At 35.8% G+C, this 15,465-nt stretch overlaps 1 protein-coding gene across 2 annotated transcripts in view; it reads right to left on the reverse strand.

Annotated features, from left to right (window-relative positions):
- Positions 1 to 201: 201 nt before the first annotated feature.
- The window catches only part of Prp31 (pre-mRNA processing factor 31), a 274,807-nt gene continuing 259,543 nt past the window's right edge, over positions 202 to 15,465 (reverse strand). For both annotated transcript variants that reach the window (XM_090398337.1, XM_090398338.1), the window contains exon 14: positions 202 to 1,354. In XM_090398337.1, coding sequence (XP_090254463.1) covers positions 1,250 to 1,354 — 105 coding nt within the window. In that variant the 3' untranslated portion in view covers positions 202 to 1,249. The remainder of the gene's footprint in view (positions 1,355 to 15,465) is intronic.

Raw genomic sequence — 15,465 nt, forward strand, 5'->3', positions numbered from 1 at the left:
TTGCATCTTAGGTGGGTTTTGAAATTATGTTATTTCAATAAATGAGCATCAAATGCTACTGGTTGTACTTTTGTATAAATTTGTACATTTTAAATTTAAAAAACTTATAAATTTGAAATGTATGAAACAAAAATAACTATATGAAAGAATTGTGCAGTGTGTCCAGTTTGTGTTCATTCTCCATAAAATGATGGAATCTGCTACATTAAATTAATTTTTAATAGTAACATTTAAAAAAATGTTCATGATATAATACATCAGATATATATTCATATGGTACATTAAAATATCTTGATTGATAATGAGTACATGTATAATAAAACATAATGGATTAATAACAGCAATTAATATAAATGACTATAATGCTAACTATAAGAGCCTCGTAATATTACAAAACTAATTAAAACCAATTTAGAAACAAGTTTATGTAGGCTTTAACAATCTGTAAATCCAAAGGAATAATGCAAAGAATAAGCAATGTTCAAAAGCAACCAAATAGCAATCATCACAGGTAGTACAGCTATTGAAAACTAGTTTTATACTAGTCTGAGGTCTTTACAGTCCTTATGGTTTTTATTAATGGATTCTTTATGTACACCTAGTGGTGACATCAATCAGCTGCTATACGACTGCTGTAGCATTCAGAAATGGGACTTGTTTCTACCTCTTCCTCAAAGCCCTCCCAAAATTATTTCATTTGGTGGGAGGTGGAAATGATCAACTCTAGATTTCAAATAAGCAGTTTTACTGAAATCTGGAGTTGATCATAATGTCAAATCATTTCTATATTCAGTGCTGTTCTTTAATAATAATTTCATTATTTTTGATTGTTCTTTTGTGTGCAGGTACTACTCTGTAAAAGTTTATTGGCTACTTATAAGAAACTGCTTCTTAAAGCTAATGGCACTATTATTATAAAAATCGCTACACATAATCATGATACTACATACATTATAGAATCTGTGAGTAGGTTGTGCTAGTTGTAATGACATGCTTGGAAAATATAAGCAGCAATTCATCAGCAATATAAAATGCATATTGGCCAATTTAATTAATAATTTTACTAAGTCATTTAGGAACAACAAAATAAATACAAATGGTGATTAATCATGAGTTTATAAAAATCATTTGTTTTATATATTTGTTTCACGGCAATAAACAAGATATAAAGAACTCTATAGTTACAGATCTCACACAAATAACTACCTCCATTTTAATCTTCTGAAAAAAAAGGGGGCTCCTAAAATAATCATTTTTTTTCAATTTTAAGAAAGCCAGCTGTGTTTGAAAAATATTTTGCATTAGCTTCATTAAGCTTCTTTTCAGCAGCTTGTGGATTAACAATTTCCAGTCCCTGTAAAGGAGATAAGAGAATCATGAAAGTTATTCACATATGATATGTTAACTAATAACATATCATATGTGATAACATATTAATTGGTAATATGCATTTTCAAATCATGAAATACTACATTAAATTTAAAATTACTAGTAGATTTAGTCCTCAAAAATTTTTCTTCTGTTTGTATATAATTTATAATTATCAGAACCTTCACAGCTAACCATTTGCAACAATCCCAACAGCTTTTAATGGGAATCCCAAACCCACCCAAGGTTGTAAATCTATCGTATGCCAAGAGGTGAGCTAAAGCAAGATGATTAAAAAAAAAACCTTGCCCCCATTTTCAAGTATATATTTACACTTAAATAATATATATTTAAAAAATGTAATTTAATATATATGAGGGTGATCTGGACAGTTTTGATAAATATCTAGAACAGAAATGTTTTTTAAGAAAATATCTTTTCTTTTAAGATATATAAGAGTACATAAAAGTAATTAATTTTTGTTCTAGATTTTATCGGAACTTTTCAGATCTTCCCTAATGTATGTGTACACGCAGGGTTTGAACAATGCACTTACCTGCTTGTCTGTAATGAGTGAAATCTTTATTTGAATTTAAAAATAAAAAATCAGAAGGTTTGGTTTAACAGTTTTATCTAAGTAATGCTGATTCTCTTTCATGTAGTAAATATATATATACAGGGTGTTCGGGATAAATTTGACATATTTATAATTAATTATATTTTTCCGTAAGTTACATGTATTAACACACACTTCTCTTCATTTAAAAGTTTGGACCCTTCTTCATTCATATACAAGATGTCAGAAAGGATGGATAGCTGGAACCCACCTGAATCATGGAAGAGAATAACTTGTATCATGATGATTCGTGCCCGCCATCAAAATAAGGATATTACGACTGCTGCCCAATGCTCCCTGAATACAGTAAAAACAATCAAGCATGAACTAGAGACTTGCAATGGTGACTACGAGGATGTAGCAAGAAGAAAGATCCCTAGCAGACGATCTGATTGCGTTCGTACAGCAGAATTCCTCGCAAATCTGCAGGAACAGGTGTTGAAGAACCCTGGCATTGGAATTCGGGCTTTGTTCGTGGAGTTGCTAACTGTAGTCAAGCCCTGGATAACAAGGGTAGCCAATGGTAGGCCGTATGTATGGCAGCAGGATTCGGCCCCTTGCCACACCTCTGGGAAAAGTCAAAAATGGTTGTCTGAAAATTTCTACGACTTCACCAGTCCAAATGTTTGGCCTCCAAACTCCCCAGACCTTAACCCCATGGATTATTTTGTATGGGGCGCAGTTGAAAAAGACACCAATCGCACTTCCAGTAATACAAAAGCCCAGTTAATGGATAAAATTAAAACAGTTTTTGCGGCCCTTCCCAGGGAGACTGTAGCATCAGCTTGTTCGAGGTTCCGAAGCAGAATTGAAGCTGTGATCGATGCTAATGGTGGTTATTTTGAGTAAATCTTGTTGATAGTATTGTAATTAACTCTGCCTGTAATGTTTTTTTGTCAATTCATTAAATTTAATAGATACAAAGAAGATTTTCTTTTTCCTTACAAAACTGTCAAATTTATCCCGAACACCCTGTATATATATATATATATATATTTTTTTTTTTACTCTCACTCTCCCCCCCCCCCCCTTACTTATTGCATATATTGGGGAATGCTTGTTATTAAATATCTGTTTTGTCGATCATCACTGATTCTATTACAATGGAATATAACCAATAAGAGAATTATTTACATGGGAGATGAATTTCATCACATATTGTGAGACCAGATTCCCCACTTACTGAAAGCCCAAAGTGTTCCATGTTTGGTCTCTATATATATATATATATATATATATATATATATATATATATATATATATATATATATATATATACTCCATATATATTCCAGATATATATGCTGTTCCATATATACTCCAGAGAGCAGGGCTCTCTGGAGTATATATAAAAATAAAAAAAATAAGAAGAAATCCTTAGCCCACTAATGGTATGAATGTACTATAGGTTTGCTGATAAAACTGTTGTGGGTAAGAGCTGCATTAAAAAAATAAATAAAATAAAATAAATGAAAATTAGTATATGTACCTGTAATTTTGCTCTATAGAACACTCACTCCTACTGTGAGGTAGCCAGTTAATCAGACATAACACAGAATATTTAGAATTTGACCATTAATAAAGGACATTAAAACTTAGAAAGTGGAGAAAGAAGTATTTATTTTCCCAAAATATTTCATTATATCGATTCTATCCTAAATGATTTTCAATTGTTTTCTCAGTTGCCACCATGACATATGTCATGGTGGCAACTGAGAATCCATCTGACAATGTTTCTGAGTCAATCACAATTAAGTACACACACTGATGTAGTTATATGTGTAGACCAAGGGGGTTTATTTTATTGAGTTTTTTTTTTCCAACTGACATTTAGAAATTCATAATTAATTGCATCATCACCTGAATGCAACTACAGTTACACAGTTGTCTGAGCAGATAGTCTACCCACTCTCCAAACAGTCTATGGGTTGAAATCCAGCCATGGGAAGAGATGTTTACAAATGTCTTTGGGTAGGAGATGAATTTCATTGCCTGCTATGAGACTACACTGTTTAAAAAATGCTTCAAGTAACCTGAAAAATGTGCAATGTTTGGTTCTCTAGATCAGGGTTCCAAGATTATGTAAGAAAATACATAAAAAATATACTAATGCACGACAAGTTTACAACCATTCATGAGGGAGTCACCAAAAAATAAATAAATGAATAAATAAAATCAAAATAAATAAATACATTGCAACCATGAGTAGTTGCAAAAGTTACTGACTACACTGTGGTACTGTTTTAAATTTCTTATAATTCCAGAGAACAATTTTCCAAAATTCAGAGAGGTAGCATAGATCATTCTATTTAAGAGCAAGAACATACTTAGAACAGTTTTGCCTGATTCTTTAATGCTTAAGTGGTTATAAACAGAATGTTAGAGTTCCTTAAATCAGAGCTACTTAAATTATATATTTTTTTAAAAAAGTCACTTTTTCCCCCACATTCAAAACTTTTAAAATAAACTGTTATTTTTATAACGGAAACTGCATATAAGTAACAGAATTTTAATTAGAAATTATCAGTACACATTAAAACAGAAAATAAAACCAACTGCTCTTTCCAACCGAAATAAAACTAACTAAATCTAATGGCTTCTTCAGGGCTATTTTTAAATTGGAGTTCAGCATACATAGTGTGCCTGCACTTGATGTGGCTAGGTGGGCTGTCATCTGTTCTATGATGGGCATAACAAATTTATTTTCCTTTTAGAGGATGAGTAAAGGATTAAACAAAAACATATTTTGGTTTTTCTGTGGAGGTATTAACATTTTCAAACAGTTATGAGGTTAAACATTTACTGCCTGCTCCAGTCAATAAAAGCAGCATTTATTTAATGCAATGGTTGAAAGTTTCTGCATAAAGCATGGACATTCTGTAAAAGTGTGCCTAACACAGCTGTAGTGGTTTGAGTATATAAAGTGTTTCAAAGAAAAAAATTTCCTTATTTGCACAGAAAACTCTGTGCTAGTGTTACAATAGTGCATACTCCACTCTGTAAAAATAAAATAAAAACAAACAAACATATTTCTATATATAGTTGACTCTAACAAACTCTGAGACTTTGCAAAGAATTTGCAACAGTGTGTGTACTGCTATATAATTATACAAATTAATTTTCTATAGAAATTTCAAAATGGAGGAGAGAGGGTGATGAATCAGATATGACAGAAGTTAAAAGAGAACAAGTGTTCACACATAGGCACGTCACTATTCTTGTTCCTCAAACAGAGTGTGTGTGCAAGATGGATATGACCTATGAGGAGCCATGCATTTCCTACATGGACTAGACAGCCCAAGTTTAGTTTTAGGCTAAATCTGATATAGTTTGGTAGTAATCCTATTCTCTTTATCCAATATCTGCCACTGGGATATTAATATTTGTCTTATGATCTGCCATTGGGTTATTAATATTTATCTTATGATCTGCTTGTACTCAATATTTTCGCCAGGTAGGTGATAATAGTGTAAGAGATGAGTTAACCTAACTACAGAATCTACAACCTTCTTTGTTTGATTCTGGTATGGCTTAGGAACCAACACTGGTGTCTCATCCAAGTGGAACTTCATTATTTGATGTAACAGATGTTGGATCCAAAGCAGCACTGGATATTGGTGGTACGCCTGGAGTGACTTAATGAGTCTGTGTAGATGATGCACCTCTGGTAGTGTTGCATCTTTATTTAGTCTAACATAAGCTCTATATAAGCATGCAGGTTGGCAGTATAACTGCTGCATTTCCTTGCGATCCTTAAATATTATGCTGTCTGAAAAAACACAGCAGCACATACTATTAAGACTGATTTTGAAGCATCTATATAGACTGACAGAAAATCAGACTATTTTGTCCTGCATTTCAAAGACCTGCAATCAGGAGGATAGGTGGAGTGTTTCTCAAGAGGTCACACATAGACAAACTGCATTGTTGTATGTAGGAATGACAAGGTGGAAAGTTGTTCTGTGGCAAGCATGCAGTATTGCCTATTTTGAGTTTTTTCAAATGAGCAAATAATAGTTCTCCATGTGGGATAGTCTAGCAGAGATCATTTCAACATAAATACTAGATGCACAATGTTCTAAACCTTACATTTCAGGCTGTCTCATAGCAGATGGATCCAACCATTAGTGTGTGCTATTTCTGACAGATGCAAAAACCTGATTCATAATCAAGTTTTCTCATTAGATAAGTACTAGAAGAGATGAAACAAAGAAAAACACTGGCCTGTACTTCAAGAGGTGTAAGATGAGGTGAAAGGACACTTATCCCTCAAGATAGCATTATGGAATTTTGGCTCTGTTTCAAGTGAGATTATCATTTTGCCTAGTCTTAATTCTGGGTTAGAATTACATTTTCAACAAAAGCCCACAAAAATCTTGGTGAAAATCTAAACCCACTTACAAGAATCTAGAAAGAAAGATGATCAATGGCTGGCTGGCTGGCTGCAGCTGTCTTTCTATGACTCTTATGTTACATGAATGATAAAAGCAGATCACGCTGTCAACAAAGAGGACAATGCTTATAGTTAAAGGAAGTTATTCTGTAAGAGTTAAATTTGGAGAAAAGAGTGCGACACATGAAACAGAACCTTGTGGAACATGGGAGGGAAAGGCCAGGAGAGAGTAAATACTATTTGGATGGTTTGATTTAAGTTTTCAATAAAAAGCAAGAGGTTCCTTCTAAGACCAAACCTGTGTAGATCTTTACTACCTAACCGGCCATTATGGATAAAATACGTATCCTCATATGCTTCATATCCATGATATATTTCAATGTGATATCAATGGTATTACAATTTCAATATGCACTTCGCATCCATGATAACCTTGACGTGTATAGACATCTTGGCCGGTAGCATGGTTAAGTCACCAAACCTACACAGTATGTTATATAGTTTTCAATGTATATATATAAAAAAAACAACCCTAATACTAAATTACTGTTTTTCAGGAAACCATCTCTAATAGAAGCTTCCAGTCTGATTAAATACCGTATTTACTTGAATATAACTTGCACTTTTTTTCTCAAAAATTAAATCTAAAAAATCACGGGAGATATATGTGGGGATGTTTGGAAACTAAAGTTTTCAGGAAAAAACTGAAATTGGGTATAGCTACTTCCGGCGTCGAGAGCAGTTTCCTTGTATGCACTGTCAAAGTCATCTACCCAAATGGCATCATCTTCTCGCCCATCCAGGGCATTAGGGATGCCAGTTTTTAAAAAAAACTCTTGGCAATTATTTCTGACAAAATCTTTTCCCTAGATCTCAAAATCCAGCACAGCAGTTCTAATGATGGTCTCTTAATCTTCCCTGCTGGAGTTAGGTCGTAGCTGCCGGCTGCCATCCACTCTTTCTAGAATTTTCATATGTAGTTCTTGAATGGTTTGTTGACCGATACATCCAAGAGCTGTAGACAAGGTGTAAGACCACCAGGAATAATGGTCACGTTGGTCCTCATATCCGAAAGTTTTTTATTATGTCAGGTCCTAAGTGTCCATTGAAACTATCCCACACAAGGAGAGCAGGGTGGGATATTATTCACTATATATTTCTTAGTTTTAACATATTCACGACAGGGTGGTGTTTTGCCCATTTATCGTTCCGACAGAACTTCTCATTCAGTTTGTGTACTGCTTCCTCATTGCATGGGCAAGCTCAACTTGCATAAAGTTTCGACCCTTCGGCTGAATTTTACTGCTGCTTGTTTGGGTGCCACTTCTGTGTCAAGCTGGTGGGCGGACTCACACACACACATTATATGGCATGTTTCAATTCGCAGCAGAATTTTATTTGAAGTTGGCCTTTGTGATCTGTCTTAATGACATTGAAAATTTAAAATGCAATCAAACACTTATTTCATGTAATTGAAAAATTGGACAATAGTTTTAGTTAGCTACTGTGTTTGCCAGTGCAACATATGGTTTTGCTTGAGTCTATACAGAATACTTTTTGTGTGTGGGGGGGCACAATTCATTAGTTAGTGCTGTTTTTTTTTTCTTCTCTAATTGCACTGTTTGTTGAGAAATATATTACACAGACTGCAAACGTCTCTGCACCTTATTCAGTGATACAATAAACCTACTTATTTTTCTTGCGTCTGCAGTATAGTGGCTGTTGGGAAGGGCATGCTGTTTACTGTGGGGAGTGAGTTACTATCGCCCAGAGGTGTACGTGTTTAAACTGTTTTTTCTATGCAAGGTATATGTGAAACTTTTTTATTTTTTTGTAAAGTAAAATCCTGGGTGTGAGTTATATGCAAGGGAAAGTCATATTCAAGTAAACATGGTAATCTTATTTGGAATTATTATTATTATTTTTTTGTTTTTACAGAAGTCAGATTGTGTCCTGAAATGGGAAAAAAGATGCTTTCCAGAAATCATAAAAGATGAAGGCTGACGATTATTATCAAGATAATGCCCAAGAAGCTTGTCAGAGCTTTTGGACAATTATTTCTGAATCCTTACCTGATTGGAAATGAAACAATAACTGTCCTTTGCCCGGTATCTGGAAATTCACTCTCACAGAGGATTTCACCACAGAGGTACAGCAACTGTCAGATGTTTAATAATCTCCAAATGGATGTTACTTGAGACCAAAGCATTTTCTTACTATACAGAGTAGTTTTCAGTTCTTTGTTTTCAAAGTAATGGGAATTCAGCTTAATATAGTGCTAATATTTTGGCAAAACTTTGTCGAGAGGTTCTATCGTTGCTTTCAAATCAGCAATTATACACCGTTTTGTTCTATGACTGAAAGTGAGAGTGTGAATATAGGAAGTGTGAATGATAGTATTAATGATTTCTCAGAGAATAAAAAAGATGAGAGAGATGCATTGAGTGAGATCATGTTGTTGAAAGGTGCGATAGAAAGAGCAAAACAGCAGCTAGAGTGCATGAACAAAAGTCGACTGAAAGAACCAACCAATAATAAAAGGTATCACAAGAAAAATAGACGTATGAATGTGAACATGAACAAAATGAAGGATAGAGTGCTGTATGGAGACTCGTTAGTACGAGGTGTGTTAGTAGAGGATTTGACAAAATCGTACCAACCTGGTGCAACCATAAAGGATGTAACTGAGTCTATTAAAGAGCAAAAGGAAAGGGTGAAAGAAAAGATTGTTGTGGCAGGTACAAATGATTTGAAAGGAGATAAAATGGAAATGATAGAAGACCTGAATGAATTGTTTGAGGTAGCAAAAGAAAAGAGTGAGAGAGTTAGAATGATTAGTCTTTTGCCACAGTATGACAGTGAAATGTTTAAAAGGAGGGCCATAATTGTGAATGACTTTATGCGTGGGTTATGTATGACGAGTGGTGTGGAATTTGTGGACGTGTGGAGTGAGTTTGATGGGCGAAAGGATCTGTATAAGATGGATGGCTTGCATTTGAATGGTTATGGTGTAAGAAGACTTGAGAAAGTGTTGCTGAATGTAGTGGATGTGCCAATTCAGGGAAACTAGATTTGTTAAGGGGGAGGGGGGGAGGAGTAGATATACAGTCCTTAGGGAGGCAGTTGAATGTAAGAATGAACATAATATGCCAGAGCAAATAAGGACAACAAATCTGAGTGGGATAGTTAATATAAGGCATCAAGGTAGGGTTGGGGCTAATCGGGGTCTTAAATTCATGTACACTAATACTAGGAATATTAGGAACAAGAAGGAAGAGTTTTTGGCCATGGATGGCACTTCCAGACCACAGGTTATTGGTATTAGTGAGACATGGCTGACTGTAGATGATATAGCCAATGGGATTGAATGTGATGGGTATAGTGTGTTCAGGAATGACAGAGAGAATAAAATGGGGGGAGGAGTATTGTTGATGATAGCTGATGAGCTACAGCCAAGGAGAATAGAAGTTGAATTGCAGGATAGAGAAAAGAGCACATTTGAGGCCATTTGGTGTGAGATTGTGGCTAGCAGAACTAAATATACAATTGGGTGCTGCTATAGACCAGGTGATGGAAAAGATGGTGGTGACAGTATGCACAAGCAAATAGAAGAAATGAGTGGAAGGAGGGTAATTATTATGGGAGATTTCAACTATGGTCGCATTGATTGGAGTGAGGAGAGGACACACGGGAGGAAGGAATTGGATTTTATGCGGTTATTAAGGGATAACTATCTGCGACAGCACGTAATGGAAAATACTAGGGGTCAGAGAGTGCTTGACCTAGTAATTGCATCTGAGGATTTGGCTGTAACAAATATGACCACATTGCCACCAATTGGTGAGAGTGATCATAGGGTCTTGACTTGGGAGGTGGCTACAGGAGTGGAATTTTCAATTAAGACAGGGTACATGTGGAATTATCGGGCTGAAAAGTATGACAAGCTTAGGAGTTTGATTGGTTCAGTGCCATGGCATGTACAACTGCAAGGACTAGAAGTTGATAGTGCATGGGAGGCAGTTAAGAAGTGTTTGCATGAAGCAATGGCTGACTGTATACCTAGAGTCCGAATAATAAATCAAGTAGGGGTTAAATGGATGAATAACACCATTAAGCTTGAGCTGCAAAAAAAGAAACAACTATGGAGGGAATTTAACGAGAAAGGTGACCGGCAGGCACATGAACGGTATAAAGCACAGGCCAGAAGGGTAACGAGTGTGGTAAGAAAAGCAAAAAAGGATTACGAAAGAACATTGGCCATTCAGGCTAAAGAGAATCCTAAACAGTTTTTTAGATATGTAGCAAGTAAAAGGAAAAATGTACATGGCAGAATGATTTTAAAGAATGCCGAATTGTAGGGAGGTAACTGAATCAGTTGAGATAGTTGAGTTACTGAGTGAGCACTTTGCAAGAATATATCATCCAGGTGGTGACATTGCAGAAACGAATAAACCAGTAGATTATACGGGAATTGTGGTGAATGAAGTGGAGGTGAGTAGTCTATTGCATAACCTCAATGTCAATACATCTGTGGGATTGGATGGTGTACCAGCTCGTGTTGTACGAGAAGCAGCTAAAGAATTATCAGTACCCTTGACCATTTTGTTTAATATGAGTCTCGGGTCTGGGTTAGTCCCGAGTGGGTGGAAAGAGGGGAAAATAGTTCCACTGCATAAAGGTGGTTCCAAGACTGCTGTTGTAAATTACCAACCGATTAGCATATCAGGAATCATTGTCAAGGTCTTAGAGAAATTAGTCAAGAAAAGAATACAGGAGTGGATAGATGAAAACGGGATAGTGTATGGGGGATACATGGTTTTGTGAAGGGTAGATCATGCCTCAGTAACTTGCTCACGTTTTATAACACAGTGATGGCTGACCTGGATAGGGGTAATGGGTTTACAGTGATACTACTGGACCTTGCCAAGGCCTTTGATAGGATACCACATGGAACCCTAATCAGTAAACTGGAGCAGATGGGGATAGATATAGGGTTGGTGAGATGGATAGGAGGGTGGTTGAAGGAGAGATACCAGAGAGTGGTTTATTCAGGAGTGGTGTCTAAAAGACGTCTTGTGACTAGTGGAGTGCCGCAGGGCTCTGTTCTTGAACCACTGCTTTTCAATTTGTTCATCAATGATATTGGAAAGGATTTGAGAGGAAGTGTTCACTTGTTTGCTGATGATGCAAAGTTGGGTTGAGCAATTGTGAGTGCACAGGATGTCAAAATTTTACAGGATGATTTGGATAGTTTGGAGGACTGGGCTCGGAAAAATGGATGTCAATTTAATGTGGCAAAGTGTAAGGTTATGCACTTTGGGGTGAAAAGAATAGCAGCAGTATATCGCATTGGTGGAACCGTACTCCAGGAGATTGATGAGGCCAGGGATTTGGGAGTGTTGGTGGATAGGGAGTTGAAGTTTAGGGGGCACATTGCAAAAGGGACTAAAACAGCTCACCAAATCACTTGGCTTCTGAAAAATACTTTAACATGCAGAGACAAACAAGTTGTTCTTCCTCTGTATCAAGCCTTGATAAGACCCCATCTGGACTTCTGTGCCCAGTTATGGGCACCAGGGTTTCTTCGTGATGGGGAGGAAGTGGAGAGGGTCCAGAGACGAGTGACCAAGATGATAGCAGGTCTGTGGAATGAACCTTATGAGAATAGGTTGAGGATTTGTGGGTTGCAGAAATTGGACGATAGGCGAAGGAGGGGTGATATGATTGAGACATTCAAATTACTGAAGGATTTTTATAAGATTGATCCAGAAGATATTTTTGAAAATATGACTGGTGATGGGAGGACTAGGGGCCATGCATGGAAGCTGGGCAAGAGCGTGGTTGACAAGGGTGTTAGAGCTAGGTTTTTTACTTGGAGAGTGGTGAATGAGTGGTGAATGATGTTAGGGTCTTCCTCGATGAGTCTGTCGACTCCTTGGAGTTTCCCGGAAAATAATAATAATAATAAAAGTGATTGTCTTGTGTATATTTGTCCTTCATTTTCCGGACCTTGTCTTGACAACTATGTATTTGATCTGAGTGTCAGATGTACACTGGATCCAAGTATTCTTTCAGCTCTGATGACATGTGTATTGTGCTCAAGCATATTTGAAAGTAATTAAATTTCTTGTAGCAGGATATTATTAGAAGATGAGAAATGCTTAATGCTTTAAGTTTTCTTTGCTGCTATGCAAAAAAAAACTACTCAACTAGTACTTTTAGGTACTGCAGTTATATTATATGCTCAGTAACACTACTTAGTAATAGAAGAGTGGCTAACTGTTGGAGTATCTAACTGTACAGGGATGAGATTGTGTTTCAGGCAACCTGATCTTTTTTTCTATTGCGATAACTAAAACATACACTGTTTCCTATGTGAAAGAGTGGATATTATGGAAAAATAATTGCTCCTCAAAATGTTTTCTACTTCATTTCTACTCTACAACAGTAACTTCTAAGTTTAAGATGGACAAGTTACTGCTGCAGGGCATACACCTAGCAAGGGCTCCTAGACAACAGCTTCTACAAGAGTAGAAGACACTTTTTAAGTTTAAGAGGGAGAAGTTACTGTAAGAGGAGTAATAGTAACTAAAAAATGATATTATTCAGGTTGTCCTAGGAAATATCAGCACCACGTGAAGATAAATGTTGCAAAATGTAATATGAAATCCTTCACGAGACAGACAGCACCTGCCTCTAATTTGGTTTGGAAGAAGGCTTGTTGGAATGGTTGTCCACTAGTGACTTCTCCACAAGAAGTTCCATTCCCTATCATGTCCTTACAGATGACAACATAGCAAAATGTAGTATCTCACCAGGTTTCAAATAACTTGACTGCAGGCAAAGTTTATGTTTTTGTAAGATTCATGCCATTCAATATGTAAGATTCATACAATATCATATTACATCATCTTCTTGTACTGTAAGAGTGTTTGGTGGATTGGCCTGACTTCTAATTCTGTAAAAGCTTGTGCTTAGCGATCCTATATTTCTTCTTTTTAGGGAAGTTCAGATGGCCAATGTCTATATCTTCCTCTTCAGGAAAAATATCAAAGACATCACTGAATTCAACTCTCTCCAGGATGATTGGTATTTTTGTTATTTCAGATTCCTCTGTGAATAAAGAACTTTCCATTTTTCTGCTAACATGTGTTTAGAGGCTTTCCTTGTGTGGTTCTCATGCCATTATTACTTTTTTTTTTCCTTCCCCTAATGAATTTCTTGTAATAGGATAATTATTGGCAAATTTCCCAGAGTAAGACCATATTTGTTAGACTTGATAAGTTCTAATGAAAAGCAGACAGGATGGAAGCATTCAGGATCATTTCAATGTGAGAAGGTAGGACAATCATAAAATTTAATGACCATCTTCAGATATTTTTTCACATCTACCTTCTCTGCATAAGAGAGAGAGAGTTTTTCAGCAGAAATGGTGATAAACATCCATTTGTTTATCGAGATGGAATTTCTATTCTATCTTGATCTTCAGAATTGCATGACAGTAAGCAGGATGTTTTAACTCAGAGTTGATGTGGTTAGATGTTTTGCCAATGCTATCTTTAGTTTTATGCTTTTTGTTGCCAACGAATGAGGATGGACTGGCCAAATTGCCAGTCCATCCTCATTCATTCGGTACCCAGTGGATACCTACTAATGGGATACACCATGTGAAAGTGAGGACTGGATATTAGATTAGAAGCTCCGGTCAGTTCTCTGCATTCTCCTTCCAGTTATTTGGCTTTGACCTTTAATCGAACCAGCAGCTTTAGCTTACCTTTTTTATGAAAATAATTCTCTCATTAATTAAATCTTATATTAATTAATTTTATTTGCAAGAAATAAGCACAAAAAAAATGTTATGCTGGTAATTAATGCATTTGCAGAAACCTTCCTCCAGTTTTTATGTATTGCTATAATATAACTGGTCTCAATTTACAGAAATTTTTTTTTTTACATGAGCATTCCAAGGATACATCCCAGGTCTAAGTCACAGCTGCACTATGTCTATTGTTAGTAATGATCTAATACAAATTGTTTACCTAACAAGAATAATTCTCATCATTCTCTCAACACTCTTTCTTAGTTCACTACCTCATAATGTTAACGATCCACTAACTTGTGCTTAAATAGCTGCAATGTTTTACTTATTCTACTGGTTCTCCATTCAGAACACAGTTGACGTTTTCAGTATTTTTGCCTATTTTCACTGTCTTTGTCTTACTGCTGATTTTCAAATTTATTACAACAGTCATTCAGTTTAGTCAGGGAATCTCTTAGACTTGTACTAGATTTATTTAGAAATATAACATCATCTGCATAAAGTAGAGAGAGCTGAGATTAATAACTGTAGTGTTTTGAACAGCTTTCCTCTTGGCACCAGTACAGCCACTCTGGGCTGGATGACCATGCCTTAGATACCTGCAATAGAATTCGTTGGAAAAAAACTAAAATAATACACCACAGCAAGTTCAAGTACGAAAGATTATTCATGGAATCATCATCAGCTCTAAAAAACGTTCCAGACCTCAACAAATTTGGGTGCATGAAACTACCCCAAATTTGGGAAGCATACATTATGAGAACTTCAGCCCAACGGCCAACACAACCCAATTAGCCCGCTAGGGGGCACCATTAGGACTTTAGGAACAATATTAGTTTCTTGCCTTCTTCCTCATTTGCTTTTGTTAGTGCCTGCATGCACATACCATATTTGTATGTTCCTGAAGATGGCAACATGATGTTGCCGAAATAATGAAGGTATTCATTAAAGTTTGCTTTAATTAATATCCATTATATGCATTAATTCCTTGAGCTAATTACCAGTTATGTATGACCAACGTATAAGCCTTGCTACAAGAATTCCGAACAAGAATGTATATCAAGCGTGTCTGTTTATGAGATAATGTATATTGATATTGAATTAGGCTTACACAAGGTATGCCTTACTGTCAGTTAATGTATATATGACCAGCAGGTTATTCTAGATTGTGAATTAGCTTTAAAGGAAGAAAATTAGAACTAAGTTTGGATTAAGAAGAATTGAGAATAACAAAGAATTGTAATGAGATTGTATATATATGTTAATATG

This window comes from Typopeltis vanoorti, chromosome 9 (genome assembly GCF_054136105.1).
Source record: "Typopeltis vanoorti isolate ZY-2024b chromosome 9, IOZ_Tvanoo_1.0, whole genome shotgun sequence".
Lineage (NCBI taxonomy): Eukaryota > Metazoa > Arthropoda > Arachnida > Uropygi > Thelyphonidae > Typopeltis > Typopeltis vanoorti.